The sequence below is a fragment of the Oncorhynchus clarkii genome, chromosome 12 (assembly GCF_045791955.1).
Source record: "Oncorhynchus clarkii lewisi isolate Uvic-CL-2024 chromosome 12, UVic_Ocla_1.0, whole genome shotgun sequence".
NCBI classification, from domain to species: domain Eukaryota; kingdom Metazoa; phylum Chordata; class Actinopteri; order Salmoniformes; family Salmonidae; genus Oncorhynchus; species Oncorhynchus clarkii.
This window is the reverse complement of record NC_092158.1, coordinates 81,574,803-81,588,771: the sequence shown is the minus strand read 5'-3', so window position 1 is coordinate 81,588,771 and position 13,969 is coordinate 81,574,803. Positions and strand designations below refer to the sequence as shown.

At 47.2% G+C, this 13,969-nt stretch overlaps 1 protein-coding gene across 2 annotated transcripts; it reads left to right on the top strand.

Moving 5' to 3' along the window:
• Positions 1–102: 102 nt before the first annotated feature.
• Positions 103–13,408, top strand: LOC139422305 (cytohesin-3-like). Of its 2 annotated transcripts, none has more exons than XM_071173499.1 (14): positions 103–695; positions 1,112–1,178; positions 2,926–3,008; positions 3,290–3,354; positions 3,991–4,057; positions 10,214–10,332; positions 10,464–10,544; positions 10,667–10,779; positions 10,990–11,138; positions 11,256–11,367; positions 11,541–11,617; positions 11,745–11,816; positions 12,128–12,276; positions 12,462–13,408. In XM_071173499.1, exons 1-14 carry the CDS (start codon positions 690–692, stop codon positions 12,547–12,549), a joined length of 1,248 nt encoding a protein of 415 aa, XP_071029600.1. In that variant the 5' UTR covers positions 103–689; the 3' UTR covers positions 12,550–13,408. The 2 variants fall into 2 exon arrangements, with proteins under 2 accessions (XP_071029600.1, XP_071029601.1); XM_071173500.1 differs by having other exon boundaries at positions 507–695; positions 1,070–1,178.
• The last annotated feature ends 561 nt before the right edge of the window (positions 13,409–13,969 follow it).

Sequence of the window (13,969 nt, the reverse complement as noted above, 5' to 3'; positions counted from 1 at the left end):
AATTATATAATTTCAAAAAGTAGTGGATTTATAAAAATCACTTTTGATGCCTAGGGGTGCGTTCGTAAAATGTGCTCTTGCTATCTATTTCGATTTCAGATCACTCTCGTCTGAGTGTGCAGTAGTGCAGAGTAATTGATGAATTTACGGACATGCAACACCCGTTGAATATGACCGGTGTCGGTAAACGTCGGGGAAAAAACTTTATTAAATTGTTGCCATCAGCAAAGTTACAGTCACGAACGCTCTAGAAAACATGAAAACAGCCTAACCAGCTTTGCTAGGGTGAGTAAAATGGTCAGATCGAGGCGTTCTCTCGTTCATGACTGGAAGTAGCTAGGAAGCTAGCCAACTTTAGCCTATTAGCTTGGGTGCATGACTGCCATTGTGAGGTCAGAACACTCGGATCAACCCTACTCCTTGGCAAGAGCGTCCAGTGTGCGCTTTGAACGCCCCTCCCCCCAAGAGCGAAACAAACGCTCAGAGCACACTGAGCGCCCTCTGGCACTCCAGATTGAATTTACAAACGCACTGACAGTTTGAGTTGCGCAGGTCTTTGCATGGTACTTGATTTGAGGCGTCAGAAGTGGCTTCCACCCCTGCCTGAAGCACTCTTCCCATCTACTGTACGTGTCTACATGAGTGTTGTCAGAAAGTAATTTCTCTCTCATGACCTCATACATCTATTTATGAAGGTAAGCAGTTGGTTGATCTATTAGTCTCCCCTGAGTTTCAATCTGTGGTTGTTTGAGTTCAGCACAAGGGATTTTCAAATGACTTAAGGTCACTTATGTTGGCTACATTTTCACACTGACTGCTGAATAATTATGGATATTGTGCATTAGATCTATCTTGAACTGGTATCACCAGTCAACACACACACACACACACACACACACACACACACACACACACACACACACACACACACACACACACACACACACACACACACACACACATCTTCTTTACTTGTGCAGTATATGCAATTTTTTTCAGTAACAGCACTGCCTTTAGGTGGTCAGTTCATTATGTTTTGAGGATGCTATTGACACTGCCCTTCTTGCAGTAGGCTACATGACTTCAACACTGACAAATGTTTCCTGTACAGCCACAGTCTCTCTCCAACACCTTCAACATGGGCAGCCAAAGAAAAGACAGCTTCCTCTGGGGAAAATGTAAGGTTTTTACATTTTTACAGTCCATTTTGCAATTTAACAACATCCCTAATTAGGCTATATTATCTGGGGATTAACACCATGAACAATACATGAGTGTCTTTATGTAAGATGATGAAGTGTTGAAGTGTCAGTAGACAATGGGGGTTTGAGTTGTTGCTGTGAATATCTTACTTGAGAAATGAAAAAGAAATACACTAATAGGAAAGTGTACTGATATAGTACCTGTCTTCACAATAGATATTCACTACCGTCTACAGTGACTATTGTGTGTTCAATCTCTTTACCTTGACCTATATACACTGTGGTATAAAGTCAGCAGTGTTCAACGGATTCAAATGGTTTGTTTTGATCACTTTTACCACAGTGATGAATGTTATTCACTTTATTATAGCATCACCTGACTTTATAGAGACATATTGTTGTCAAATAGCCTTTATATACTTCAAGTTCTCATTACTGACTATCAAGTAACGTTCAGAGGTGTTGCTCACACTATAGTGTTCAACAATCTAATTGCCAAGATAGATGGAGTTTGGTGATGTTGTATTATCTAGTTAATGTTGTATTGTCTAGTTATAATGTTGTATTGTCTAGTTATAATGTTGTATTGTGTCATTATAATGTTGTGTTGCCTAGTTATAATGTTGTATTGTCTAGTTATAATGTTGTGTTGTCTAGTTATAATGTTGTATTGTCTAGTTATAATGTTGTGTTGTCTAGTTATAATGTTGTGTTGTCTAGTTATAATGTTGTATTGTCTAGTTATAATGTTGTATTGTCTAGTTATAATGTTGTGTTGTCTAGTTATAATGTTGTATTGTCTAGTTAATGTTGTGTTGTCTAGTTATAATGTTGTGTTGTCTAGTTATAATGTTGTATTGTCTAGTTAATGTTGTGTTGTCTAGTTATAATGTTGTATTGTCTAGTTAATGTTGTGTTCTCTAGTTATAATGTTGTTTTGTCTAGTTATAATGTTGTGTTGTCTAGTTATAATGTTGTATTGTCTAGTTATAATGTTGTTTTGTCTAGTTATAATGTTGTGTAGTCTAGTTATAATGTTGTATTGTCTAGTTAATGTTGTGCTGTCTAGTTATAATGTTGTGTTGTCTAGTTATAATGTTGTGTTGTCTAGTTATAATGTTGTGTTGTCTAGTTATAATGTTGTATTGTCTAGTTATAATGTTGTATTGTCAAGTTAATGTTGTGCTGTCTAGTTATAATGTTGTGTTGTCTAGTTATAATGTTGTTTTGTCTAATTATAATGTTGTGTTGTCTAGTTATAATGTTGTATTGTCTAGTTATAATGTTGTATTGTCTAGTTAATGTTGTGCTGTCTATTTATAATGTTGTATTGTCTAGTTAATGTTGTGATGTCTAGTTATAACCTGAAAAGGGAGTAATGAATAACCCTCATCTAAAAACCATGAGAAGCTGTTATGAGGACAAGACTAGAGCAGATCACTTACTAATGGACATTACTGGGGCTCATTCTATAAAAAGCTGAAGTTCAGCAGTTATATTTAGCTAGTGCTGAGAAGTGCAGTATGTTGAGTTACTGTATGCTAGGGTTGGTGTGAGGGTGGTTGTCAAGGCACATTTCTGACACCTTTGATATTTTCAGTGTATACAGGAAGATGTCTCAATTAGATCTCAGGGGTTTTGTCTGACTGCTTCATTTATGCATTGGATGATAATGATGGTTTTGTCTGTATGTTTGTTTTTGTGTGTATAATCAATTATACAGCTTCCACAATGCTTAGCTCAATGGAGAGGCAGGAGATAGACACCATGAAGTTTCATAAGAGTGACCTATTAGATGACATTCAGGTATAGTACATCATGCTCTCAACCAGGGCTCTTCTTTTGTACAGTCAAAATGCTTTATGAAACTGCATTTTGCCAGAATAAAACTAACTGTATTGTGACATTACCTACAACAGTTATTACATTCATAAAGCCTCCCTCAAAAGTTACAACATCTCAGAAACATACAGTTTTATGAGTTGACTGACCCTGTACCCCTGTATGTGCCAAGGGCTTGAGTCAGCTATGGCAAAAATACCACATATTATCATCTCATCCCTTTGACATCATTTCCCCTTGTGTAGAAGCTGAGGTTGGAGATTGACAGCGTCATGACGGAAATCCACAACATTGAGGCGGACGAGGAGAAGTAAGTTAGAGCTTGCACAATGGCTCATTCGGATAGGTTACCATTGACCAGTAGGCCTCTTCCTCTGTGGGAGAGTTAGCTACAGTAACACTTGGCAGTGTGTCGTAGCTTCTTTTGAATCTATCACAGCACAAACACCAGATCAACAATACTCCCTGACATCCATCTTGACAAAGAGGCTCCTCTGACGTCCTATCCCTCCCTAACTCAGACTAAGAAAGGCATGGAGGCCGCGGGGAGTAGAGGTGCACCCCCTGAACCCCCCCCCCCCCCTCCCCCGCCCCCTCCCCTACTGTGGTCACCTCTTCGTCCTTATAAGTGGGCTCTGGGGGCGTTGTCTTCAAGAACAAGAACAGATTCTGCCCCCCATCTGTAAGGCCCCTCTGTATATGTGTGTTTCCTGTTTCTTCACTAGCAGCTACAGGAATGTGGTAAAACTCTTATATGTCAGCAGCATGAAACACTGAGACATGTTCCAGGCAGGACAACCCCAGCTTCCTTTAATTGTCTCGCTCTCACTGTGTGTCATCTCTTATGCAGTGGACACATACTGTAGCTAGTATAACGCTCATGGGCAAAAGTGGTGTAATTATCCTTTGTCAATATTTATTCTGTTTTGTCTTTGTCTCTCTTCAGCAAAAATGTTGTGAGAAACAAGAGGTTCTTAAGTGGGAAAAAGAAATTCAACATGGACCCTAAAAAGGTGAGCTCATTTCACACACTGTAATTAGAGCCCTTCGTTTTTCCTGGTGAGGTTCTCTGGTAAGACAAAGTCATAACATTACTCAATATGGAATACACTAAACATAAATACATACGGATCAGATATGTACTGAAATGCGAGGTGCTTCAATTATAACATTTAAGTAGTAAATATCTGTATAGTTATCACATCTCTACTGACGGAGGCTTGCCACAGCTAGAAGTTTAAATAGTTAACTGCAAGATGACAGAACAAATCATCTGACACAAACTAATGAATGCTGAGCGAGTGACGTGACTTATGTGCAGAAGTGCAACTGTGCGGAGGCAGAGAAAACGAGAGAGAAAACGAGAGAGAACCACATCCTGTTCCGTGAAGAGGAGCGGAGGCGCACACTCCTGCTCAAACCACAAACACCCCTCCTTTCCTCTCATCTGACGAGAGGCCAAAACCATAATATAAAGTCCCCCTGGCCTGTATGACCACCCTGGAGACAAGCCTGGCCTGTATAACCACCCTGGAGACAAGCCTGGCCTGTATGACCACTCTGGAGACAAGCCTGGCCTGTATAACCACCCTGGAGACAAGCCTGGCCTGTATGACCACCCTGGAGAAAAGCCTGGCCTGTATGACCACCCTGGAGACAAGCCTGGCCTGTATGACCACCCTGGAGACAAGCCTGGCCTGTATGACCACCCTGGAGAAAAGCCTGGCCTGTATGACCACCCTGGAGACAAGCCTGGCCTGTATGACCACCCTGGAGACAAGCCTGGCCTGTATGACCACCCTGGAGAAAAGCCTGGCCTGTATGACCACCCTGGAGACAAGCCTGGCCTGTATGACCACCCTGGAGAAAAGCCTGGCCTGTATGACCACCCTGGAGACAAGCCTGGCCTGTATGACCACCCTTGAGACAAGCCTGGCCTGTATGACCACCCTGGAGAAAAGCCTGGCCTGTATGACCACCCTGGAGACAAGCCTGGCCTGTATGACCAACCTGGAGACAAGCCTGGCCTGTATGACCACCCTGGAGACAAGCCTGGCCTGTATGACCACTCTGGGGAAAAGCCTGGCCTGTATGACCACCCTGGAGAAAAGCCTGGCCTGTATGACCACCCTGGAGAAAAGCCTGGCCTGTATGGCCACCCTGGAGACAAGCCTGGCCTGTATGACCACCCTGGAGACAAGCCTGGCCTGTATGACCACCCTGGAGACAAGCCTGGCCTGTATGACCACCCTGGAGAAAAGCCTGGCCTGTATGACCACCCTGGAGAAAAGCCTGGCCTGTATGGCCACCCTGGAGACAAGCCTGGCCTGTATGACCACCCTGGAGAAAAGCCTGGCCTGTATGACCACCCTGGAGACAAGCCTGGCCTGTATGACCACCCTGGAGACAAGCCTGGCCTGTATGACCACCCTGGAGAAAAGCCTGGCCTGTATGACCACCCTGGAGACAAGCCTGGCCTGTATGACCAACCTGGAGACAAGCCTGGCCTGTATGACCACCCTGGAGACAAGCCTGGCCTGTATGACCACTCTGGGGAAAAGCCTGGCCTGTATGACCACCCTGGAGAAAAGCCTGGCCTGTATGACCACCCTGGAGAAAAGCCTGGCCTGTATGGCCACCCTGGAGACAAGCCTGGCCTGTATAACCACCCTGGAGACAAGCCTGGCCTGTATGACCACCCTGGAGACAAGCCTGGCCTGTATGACCACCCTGGAGAAAAGCCTGGCCTGTATGACCACCCTGGAGAAAAGCCTGGCCTGTATGACCACCCTGGAGACAAGCCTGGCCTGTATAACCACCCTGGAGACACGCCTGGCCTGTATAACCACCCTGGAGACAAGCCTGGCCTGTATGACCACCCTGGAGAAAAGCCTGGCCTGTATGACCACCCTGGAGAAAAGCCTGGCCTGTATGACCACCCTGGAGACAAGCCTGGCCTGTATGACCACCCTGGAGAAAAGCCTGGCCTGTATGACCACCCTGGAGACAAGCCTGGCCTGCATGACCACCCTGGAGAAAAGTCTGGCCTATATGACCACCCTGGAGACAAGCCTGGCCTGTATGACCACCCTGGAGACAAGCCTGGCCTGTATGACCACCCTGGAGACAAGCCTGGCCTGTATGACCACCCTGGAGAAAAGCCTGGCCTGTATGACCACCCTGGAGAAAAGCCTGGCCTGTATGACCACCCTGGAGACAAGCCTGGCCTGTATGACCACCCTGGAGAAAAGCCTGGCCTGTATAACCACCCTGGAGAAAAGCCTGGCCTGTATGACCACCCTGGAGACAAGCCTGGCCTGTATGACCACCCTGGAGAAAAGCCTGGCCTGTATGACCACCCTGGAGACAAGCCTGGCCTGTATGACCACCCTGGAGAAAAGCCTGGCCTGTATGGCCACCCTGGAGAAAAGCCTGGCCTGTATGACCACCCTGGAGACAAGCCTGGCCTGTATGACCACCCTGGAGACAAGCCTGGCCTGTATGACCACCCTGGAGACAAGCCTGGCCTGTATGACCACCCTTGAGACAAGCCTGGCCTGTATGACCACTCTGGAGAAAAGCCTGGCCTGTATGACCACCCTGGAGAAAAGCCTGGCCTGTATGACTACCCTGGAGACAAGCCTGGCCTGTATGACCACCCTGGAGAAAAGCCTGGCCTGTATGACCACCCTGGAGACAAGCCTGGCCTGTATGACCACCCTGGAGACAAGCCTGGCCTGTATGACCACCCTGGAGACAAGCCTGGCCTGTATGACCACCCTGGAGACAAGCCTGGCCTGTATGACCACCCTGGAGACAAGCCTGGCCTGTATGACCACCCTGGAGACAAGCCTGGCCTGTATGACCACCCTGGAGACAAGCCTGGCCTGTATGACCACCCTGGAGAAAAGCCTGGCCTGTATGACCACCCTGGAGACAAGCCTGGCCTGTATGACCACCCTGGAGAAAAGCCTGGCCTGTATGACCACCCTGGAGACAAGCCTGGCCTGTATGACCACCCTGGAGACAAGCCTGGCCTGTATGACCACCCTGGAGAAAAGCCTGGCCTGTATGACCACCCTGGAGACAAGCCTGGCCTGTATGACCACCCTGGAGAAAAGCCTGGCCTGTATGACCACCCTGGAGACAAGCCTGGCCTGTATGACCACCCTTGAGACAAGCCTGGCCTGTATGACCACCCTGGAGAAAAGCCTGGCCTGTATGACCACCCTGGAGACAAGCCTGGCCTGTATGACCACCCTGGAGACAAGCCTGGCCTGTATGACCACCCTGGAGACAAGCCTGGCCTGTATGACCACTCTGGGGAAAAGCATGGCCTGTATGACCACCATGGAGAAAAGCCTGGCCTGTATGACCACCCTGGAGAAAAGCCTGGCCTGTATGGCCACCCTGGAGACAAGCCTGGCCTGTATCACCACCCTGGAGACACGCCTGGCCTGTATAACCACCCTGGAGACAAGCCTGGCCTGTATGACCACCCTGGAGAAAAGCCTGGCCTGTATGACCACCCTGGAGAAAAGCCTGGCCTGTATGGCCACCCTGGAGACAAGCCTGGCCTGTATGACCACCCTGGAGAAAAGCCTGGCCTGTATGACCACCCTGGAGACAAGCCTGGCCTGTATGACCACCCTTGAGACAAGCCTGGCCTGTATGACCACCCTGGAGAAAAGCCTGGCCTGTATGACCACCCTGGAGACAAGCCTGGCCTGTATGACCAACCTGGAGACAAGCCTGGCCTGTATGACCACCCTGGAGACAAGCCTGGCCTGTATGACCACTCTGGGGAAAAGCATGGCCTGTATGACCACCATGGAGAAAAGCCTGGCCTGTATGACCACCCTGGAGAAAAGCCTGGCCTGTATGGCCACCCTGGAGACAAGCCTGGCCTGTATAACCACCCTGGAGACACGCCTGGCCTGTATAACCACCCTGGAGACAAGCCTGGCCTGTATGACCACCCTGGAGAAAAGCCTGGCCTGTATGACCACCCTGGAGAAAAGCCTGGCCTGTATGGCCACCCTGGAGACAAGCCTGGCCTGTATGACCACCCTGGAGAAAAGCCTGGCCTGTATGACCACCCTGGAGACAAGCCTGGCCTGTATGACCACCCTGGAGACAAGCCTGGCCTGCATGACCACCCTGGAGAAAAGTCTGGCCTATATGACCACCCTGGAGACAAGCCTGGCCTGTATGACCACCCTGGAGACAAGCCTGGCCTGTATGACCACCCTGGAGACAAGCCTGGCCTGTATGACCACTCTGGGGAAAAGCCTGGCCTGTATGACCACCCTGGAGAAAAGCCTGGCCTGTATGACTACCCTGGAGACAAGATTGGCCTGTATGACCACTCTGGAGAAAAGCCTGGCCTGTATAACCACCCTGGAGAAAGTCTGGCCTGTATGACCACCCTGGAGACAAGCCTGGCCTGTATGACCACCCTGGAGAAAAGCCTGGCCTGTATGACCACTCTGGAGACAAGCCTGGTCTGTATGACCACCCTGGAGAAAAGCCTGGCCTGTATGGCCACCCTGGAGAAAAGCCTGGCCTGTATGACCACCCGGGAGAAAAGCCTGGCCTGTATGACCACCCTGGAGACAAGCCTGGCCTGTATGACCACCCTTGAGACAAGCCTGGCCTGTATGACCACCCTGGAGACAAGCCTGGTCTGTATGACCACTCTGGGGAAAATCCTGGCCTGTATGACCACCCTGGAGAAAAGCCTGGCCTGTATGACTACCCTGGAGACAAGATTGGCCTGTATGACCACTCTGGAGAAAAGCCTGGCCTGTATATCCACCCTGGAGAAAGTCTGGCCTGTATGACCACCCTGGAGACAAGCCTGGCCTGTATGGCCACCCTGGAGACAAGCCTGGTCTGTATGACCACCCTGGAGAAAAGCCTGGCCTGTATGACCACTCTGGAGACAAGCCTGGTCTGTATGACCACCCTGGAGAAAAGCCTGGCCTGTATGGCCACCCTGGAGAAAAGCCTGGCCTGTATGACCACCCGGGAGAAAAGCCTGGCCTGTATGACCACCCTGGAGACAAGCCTGGCCTGTATGACCACCCTGGAGACAAGCCTGGCCTGTATGACCACCCTGGAGACAAGCCTGGCCTGTATGACCACTCTGGGGAAAATCCTGGCCTGTATGACCACCCTGGAGAAAAGCCTGGCCTGTATGACTACCCTGGAGACAAGATTGGCCTGTATGACCACTCTGGAGAAAAGCCTGGCCTGTATAACCACCCTGGAGAAAGTCTGGCCTGTATGACCACCCTGGAGACAAGCCTGGCCTGTATGGCCACCCTGGAGACAAGCCTGGTCTGTATGACCACCCTGGAGAAAAGCCTGGCCTGTATGACCACCCTGGAGACAAGCCTGGCCTGTATGACCACCCTGGAGACAAGCCTGGCCTGCATGACCACCCTGGAGAAAAGCCTGGCCTATATGACCACCCTGGAGACAAGCCTGGCCTGTATGACCACCCTGGAGACAAGCCTGGCCTGTATGACCACCCTGGAGACAAGCCTGGCCTGTATGACCACTCTGGGGAAAAGCCTGGCCTGTATGACCACCCTGGAGAAAAGCCTGGCCTGTATGACTACCCTGGAGACAAGCCTGGCCTGTATGACCACCCTGGAGACAAGCCTGGCCTGTATGACTACCCTGGAGACAAGATTGGCCTGTATGACCACTCTGGAGAAAAGCCTGGCCTGTATAACCACCCTGGAGAAAGTCTGGCCTGTATGACCACCCTGGAGACAAGCCTGGCCTGTATGACCACCCTGGAGAAAAGCCTGGCCTGTATGACCACCCTGGAGAAAAGCCTGGCCTGTATGACCACCCTGGAGAAAAGCCTATGTGTGGGTGTGTGCAGAGGCTAGAGATCGAGTCAAGCAGATCATTGGTTTCTTTAGCTGGAAGCTCTGCATTGTTTAGATATAAGAAGATATATTACTTCCGGTGCCTCTCTCAGAATGGCAGACAATGCATACAGAATATTTCATATGTGCATGACCACCATCACAGTGCTTTGGACCTCATTATGATTTCTGCTATTTTTTATTCCACATACAAATATGCGTTAATGCATTCATATCTTCCAAGTTCATACATGTTCATTGACTTGTCATGGCCTTTTCCCCCAGGGTATTCAGTACCTGGTTGACAATGACCTGTTGGAGTGGACAGCAGAGGCAGTGGCTGAGTTCCTATACAAAGAGGAAGGACTGAACAAGACAGCCATTGGGAACTTTTTAGGAGAGAGGTACACAATGCTTCTGAACATGAACAGGATAATGATGGCTTTGTTGATGGGGATAATGATGACTGTCATAACCACTCATTATCTAAATAATCTCCATATCACTGATTTGACTCTTGTTTGTGTTCATGCAGGGAGGAAATGCACCTTCAAACTCTGAAAGCCTTTGTAGAACTACACGAGTTCTCCGACCTGAATCTGGTGCAGGCACTGAGGTTAGTGCTGCACTACACTGGTGTATCTCTTACACTCATACATTAATATATTCTCATTATTATATTAATTTCCACAGTCAATCCTGTCTGATTCCTGTCTCTTCCCTGGCTCATCCCTGTAGGCAGTTCCTTTGGAGTTTCCGTCTCCCTGGAGAAGCCCAGAAGATTGATAGGATGATGGAGGCATTCGCTACACGCTACTGTGACTGTAATGCAGGGGTCTTCCAGTCAACAGGTACTGTACAGTACTGTAGTGCACAGGAACCAGCCTCCTCTACCACGCTGCTGACTCCCTACACTGACAGATCAGCAAGACAGATGGGGAGGGGGTTGAGGAGTAGATTTTGAGGCATATTCAAATCATTTCACAAAGGTGATGCTGATTAAGGATGCAAATACATATCATTGACCAAACAGTAAGGAAATGTGTGGGTGTTTCAAACAGACACCTGCTACATCCTGTCCTTTGCCGTCATCATGCTGAACACCAGTCTCCATAACCCCAATGTGAAGGACAAGCCCACTCTGGAGCGCTTCTTCAGTATGAACAGAGGCATCAACAACGGGGGTGACCTGCCCAACGACCTGCTCATGGTGAGGCCTCAGGGGTCAGAGGTCAGGAGTTAACTCCACTCTCAGAATGTGACCCCTATTTGGTTGTTGTTGTCTGTAGCTGTAGCTAACTCTCATCTACTACCTCATTAAATCCAGAAACTCTATGAGAGCATTCGGAACGAGCCGTTCAAAATTCCAGAGGATGATGGGAACGACCTCACACACACCTTCTTCAACCCGGACAGAGAGGGTTGGCTGCTCAAAATGGGTGAGATGATTAGCAATATCATTAGATGAGAGAATTGTCTTATAATTGTGCCATTACCAAGCATTAAAAACAAGCTTACCACTGAATGATCTGATTTCCTTTATGTTGGATGGAGAGTTTGATGATTAAACGTTTTATTTGTGTAATGAAATGTTAACCTTTCCTCTCTGAAGGAGGAAGGGTGAAAACATGGAAGAGGCGGTGGTTTATTTTGACAGACAACTGTCTGTACTACTTTGAGTATACCACAGTGAGTATGCTATACCCCCAACTTTGTTATAGGGTTTGCCAGTAATGTAATTTAGGATAAAAGATGTTAGTAGTTACTGCTAAGTGATAGTTCTTGACCAAAGCATCTCTCTCTCCTCCTCCCTCAGGATAAAGACCCCATTGGGATCATTCCCCTTGAGAACCTCTGTGTAAGAGAGATAGAAGACTCTACCAAACAGGTACAGTGTATTCCACTGACTGCATACTTCTTTCTAAGGTTTATGGCAGTGCCACCTGTTCTATGGTGTTTCAGTCTCATAGTCTGTGCAGAAGTCACATTTACAGAAGCTACTCTCTTAGCTGTCACGGCACTGTATGACTCATAGCCTCCGTATGAGAAAGGAAGGTTTTAACTGGAAGATTAGGAGTAATTAGACCAATATACTATGGGATAATTTCCTTTAAAAAAAAAGAAGTTATTACCAGTAATTTGGCTTGGGCAGGTGTTTTGTGAACATTTGTATGCATGTGTGTGCTTCATTGTGAGCAGTATTGTCTAGAGATCTACAACCCCAGAGGGCAGAAGATCAAGGCGTGCAAGACAGAGAACGGAGGCAGGGTGGTGGAGGGGAAACACCAGTCCTACAGGATGAGTGCAGCCACAGCAGATGAGAGAGATGACTGGATAGGCTCCATCAGGTCAGACACCTCAACCCAGGCTTAACACATACCTGTACTACACGCCATACACTTCACACATGACATCCCAAATGACAGTTGTGTCCGGGCACCAGGACACAACTGTCAATCAATAGGATAAAGTGAACTTGATGATGATTATCATTTGGACACTTGTCTTATTCTTCTCTCTGTCTTTCCCTCAGAGCAAGTATCACCAAGGATCCCTTCTATGACCTGGTGTCATTGCGCAAGAGGAAAGTCATCAACAACAACAATGCTTCACAGGACTGAGACATCAGACATGATATAAAGCATCATGGGAATTGAGCCCGGTAATGATCTGCAGAGGTCCCTCTCCGTAGCAGAAATGCTTGGAAATGATAGACTGGTTCAAGTACATAGAAATGGCACTTAACGTTACAGTGCTGTACAGTACAGCATTAGTGTAATACTGTAACTCAGAATGAAAAAAGATCATTGTGACCTGTGTGTGGTTTAAAGCTGTCAAACCAGAAACTCCCCATACCTCATACTGTAGGTCTAATTTTATGGTTGAAGTTAGAGTCACTCAGTCTGTTCAATTACTAATAGAAAGTGATTTCTGTCAATATTTCTTAGAAATAAGAATTTAAAAGTATGTCGGAGAGAGTTGCAAACCAAAATAAGCGTGTAGCACTGTAAGAATAATGCATCATTCTATAAGGGCAGATTTGAACATGTAATGTATAACGCAAAGTTACTAAAATGTAGTTGTATATAGTTATAGTTGATTCTGTACCATGAGCATAGAACAAAGGAACTATCAGGTAAGCATTACGGAAATGCTGCACCTTTTCACCTTGCACCAGGCTCAGGATTTCAGTTCCCAGTAAGCCTCAGTACTACTAGCCTTTTCCTCTCCCAAGCCTATAGAATTCCTGTTGTGGACACAAAACTTCAACACTGATTCAGTGTTGCGATGTTCTTCCATTGCCTTAGAGGCATTGTGTAAATATTTTTTGAAATATGTATTTTGTAAATACTGTATTATAATAGAAAGTTATTTTGCACATTGCCTTTAAAGTACAGACAGTGATAATACACACGTCTGTATACATGCCTTAATAATGTTGAATAAATAATAAATAATACATGCTTATTTTATTATAAATATGTGTGTACTTCTTTCACAACAGATGACAGATAGTAGCAGATTATAATTACATAAATCGGGCCTAAAAAGCGGGACTGAAGACCATTTCTTCTTTGCCAAGATAATCCATCCACCTGACAGGTGGGGCATATCAAGAAGCTGATTAAACAGCATGATCATTACACAGGTGAACCTTGTGCTGGGGACAATAAAAGGCCACTCTATAATTTGCTACACAACACAATGCCACAGATGTTTCAAGTTTTGAGGGAGCATGCAATTGGCATGCTGACTGCAGGAATGTCCACCAGAGCTGTTGCCAGAGGATTGAATGCTTGTTTCTCTACCATAAGCCGCCTCCAATGTCGTTTTAGAGATTTTGGCAGTACGTTCAACCAGCCTCACAACCGCAGACCACGTGTAACCACGCCAGACCAGGACCTCCACATCCGGCTTCTTCACCTGCGGGATCGTCTGAGACCAGCCACCTGGACAGCTGATGAAACTATGGGTTTGCACAACCAAATAGTTTCTGCACAAACTGTCAGAAACCATTTTAGGGAAGCTCATCTGCGTGCT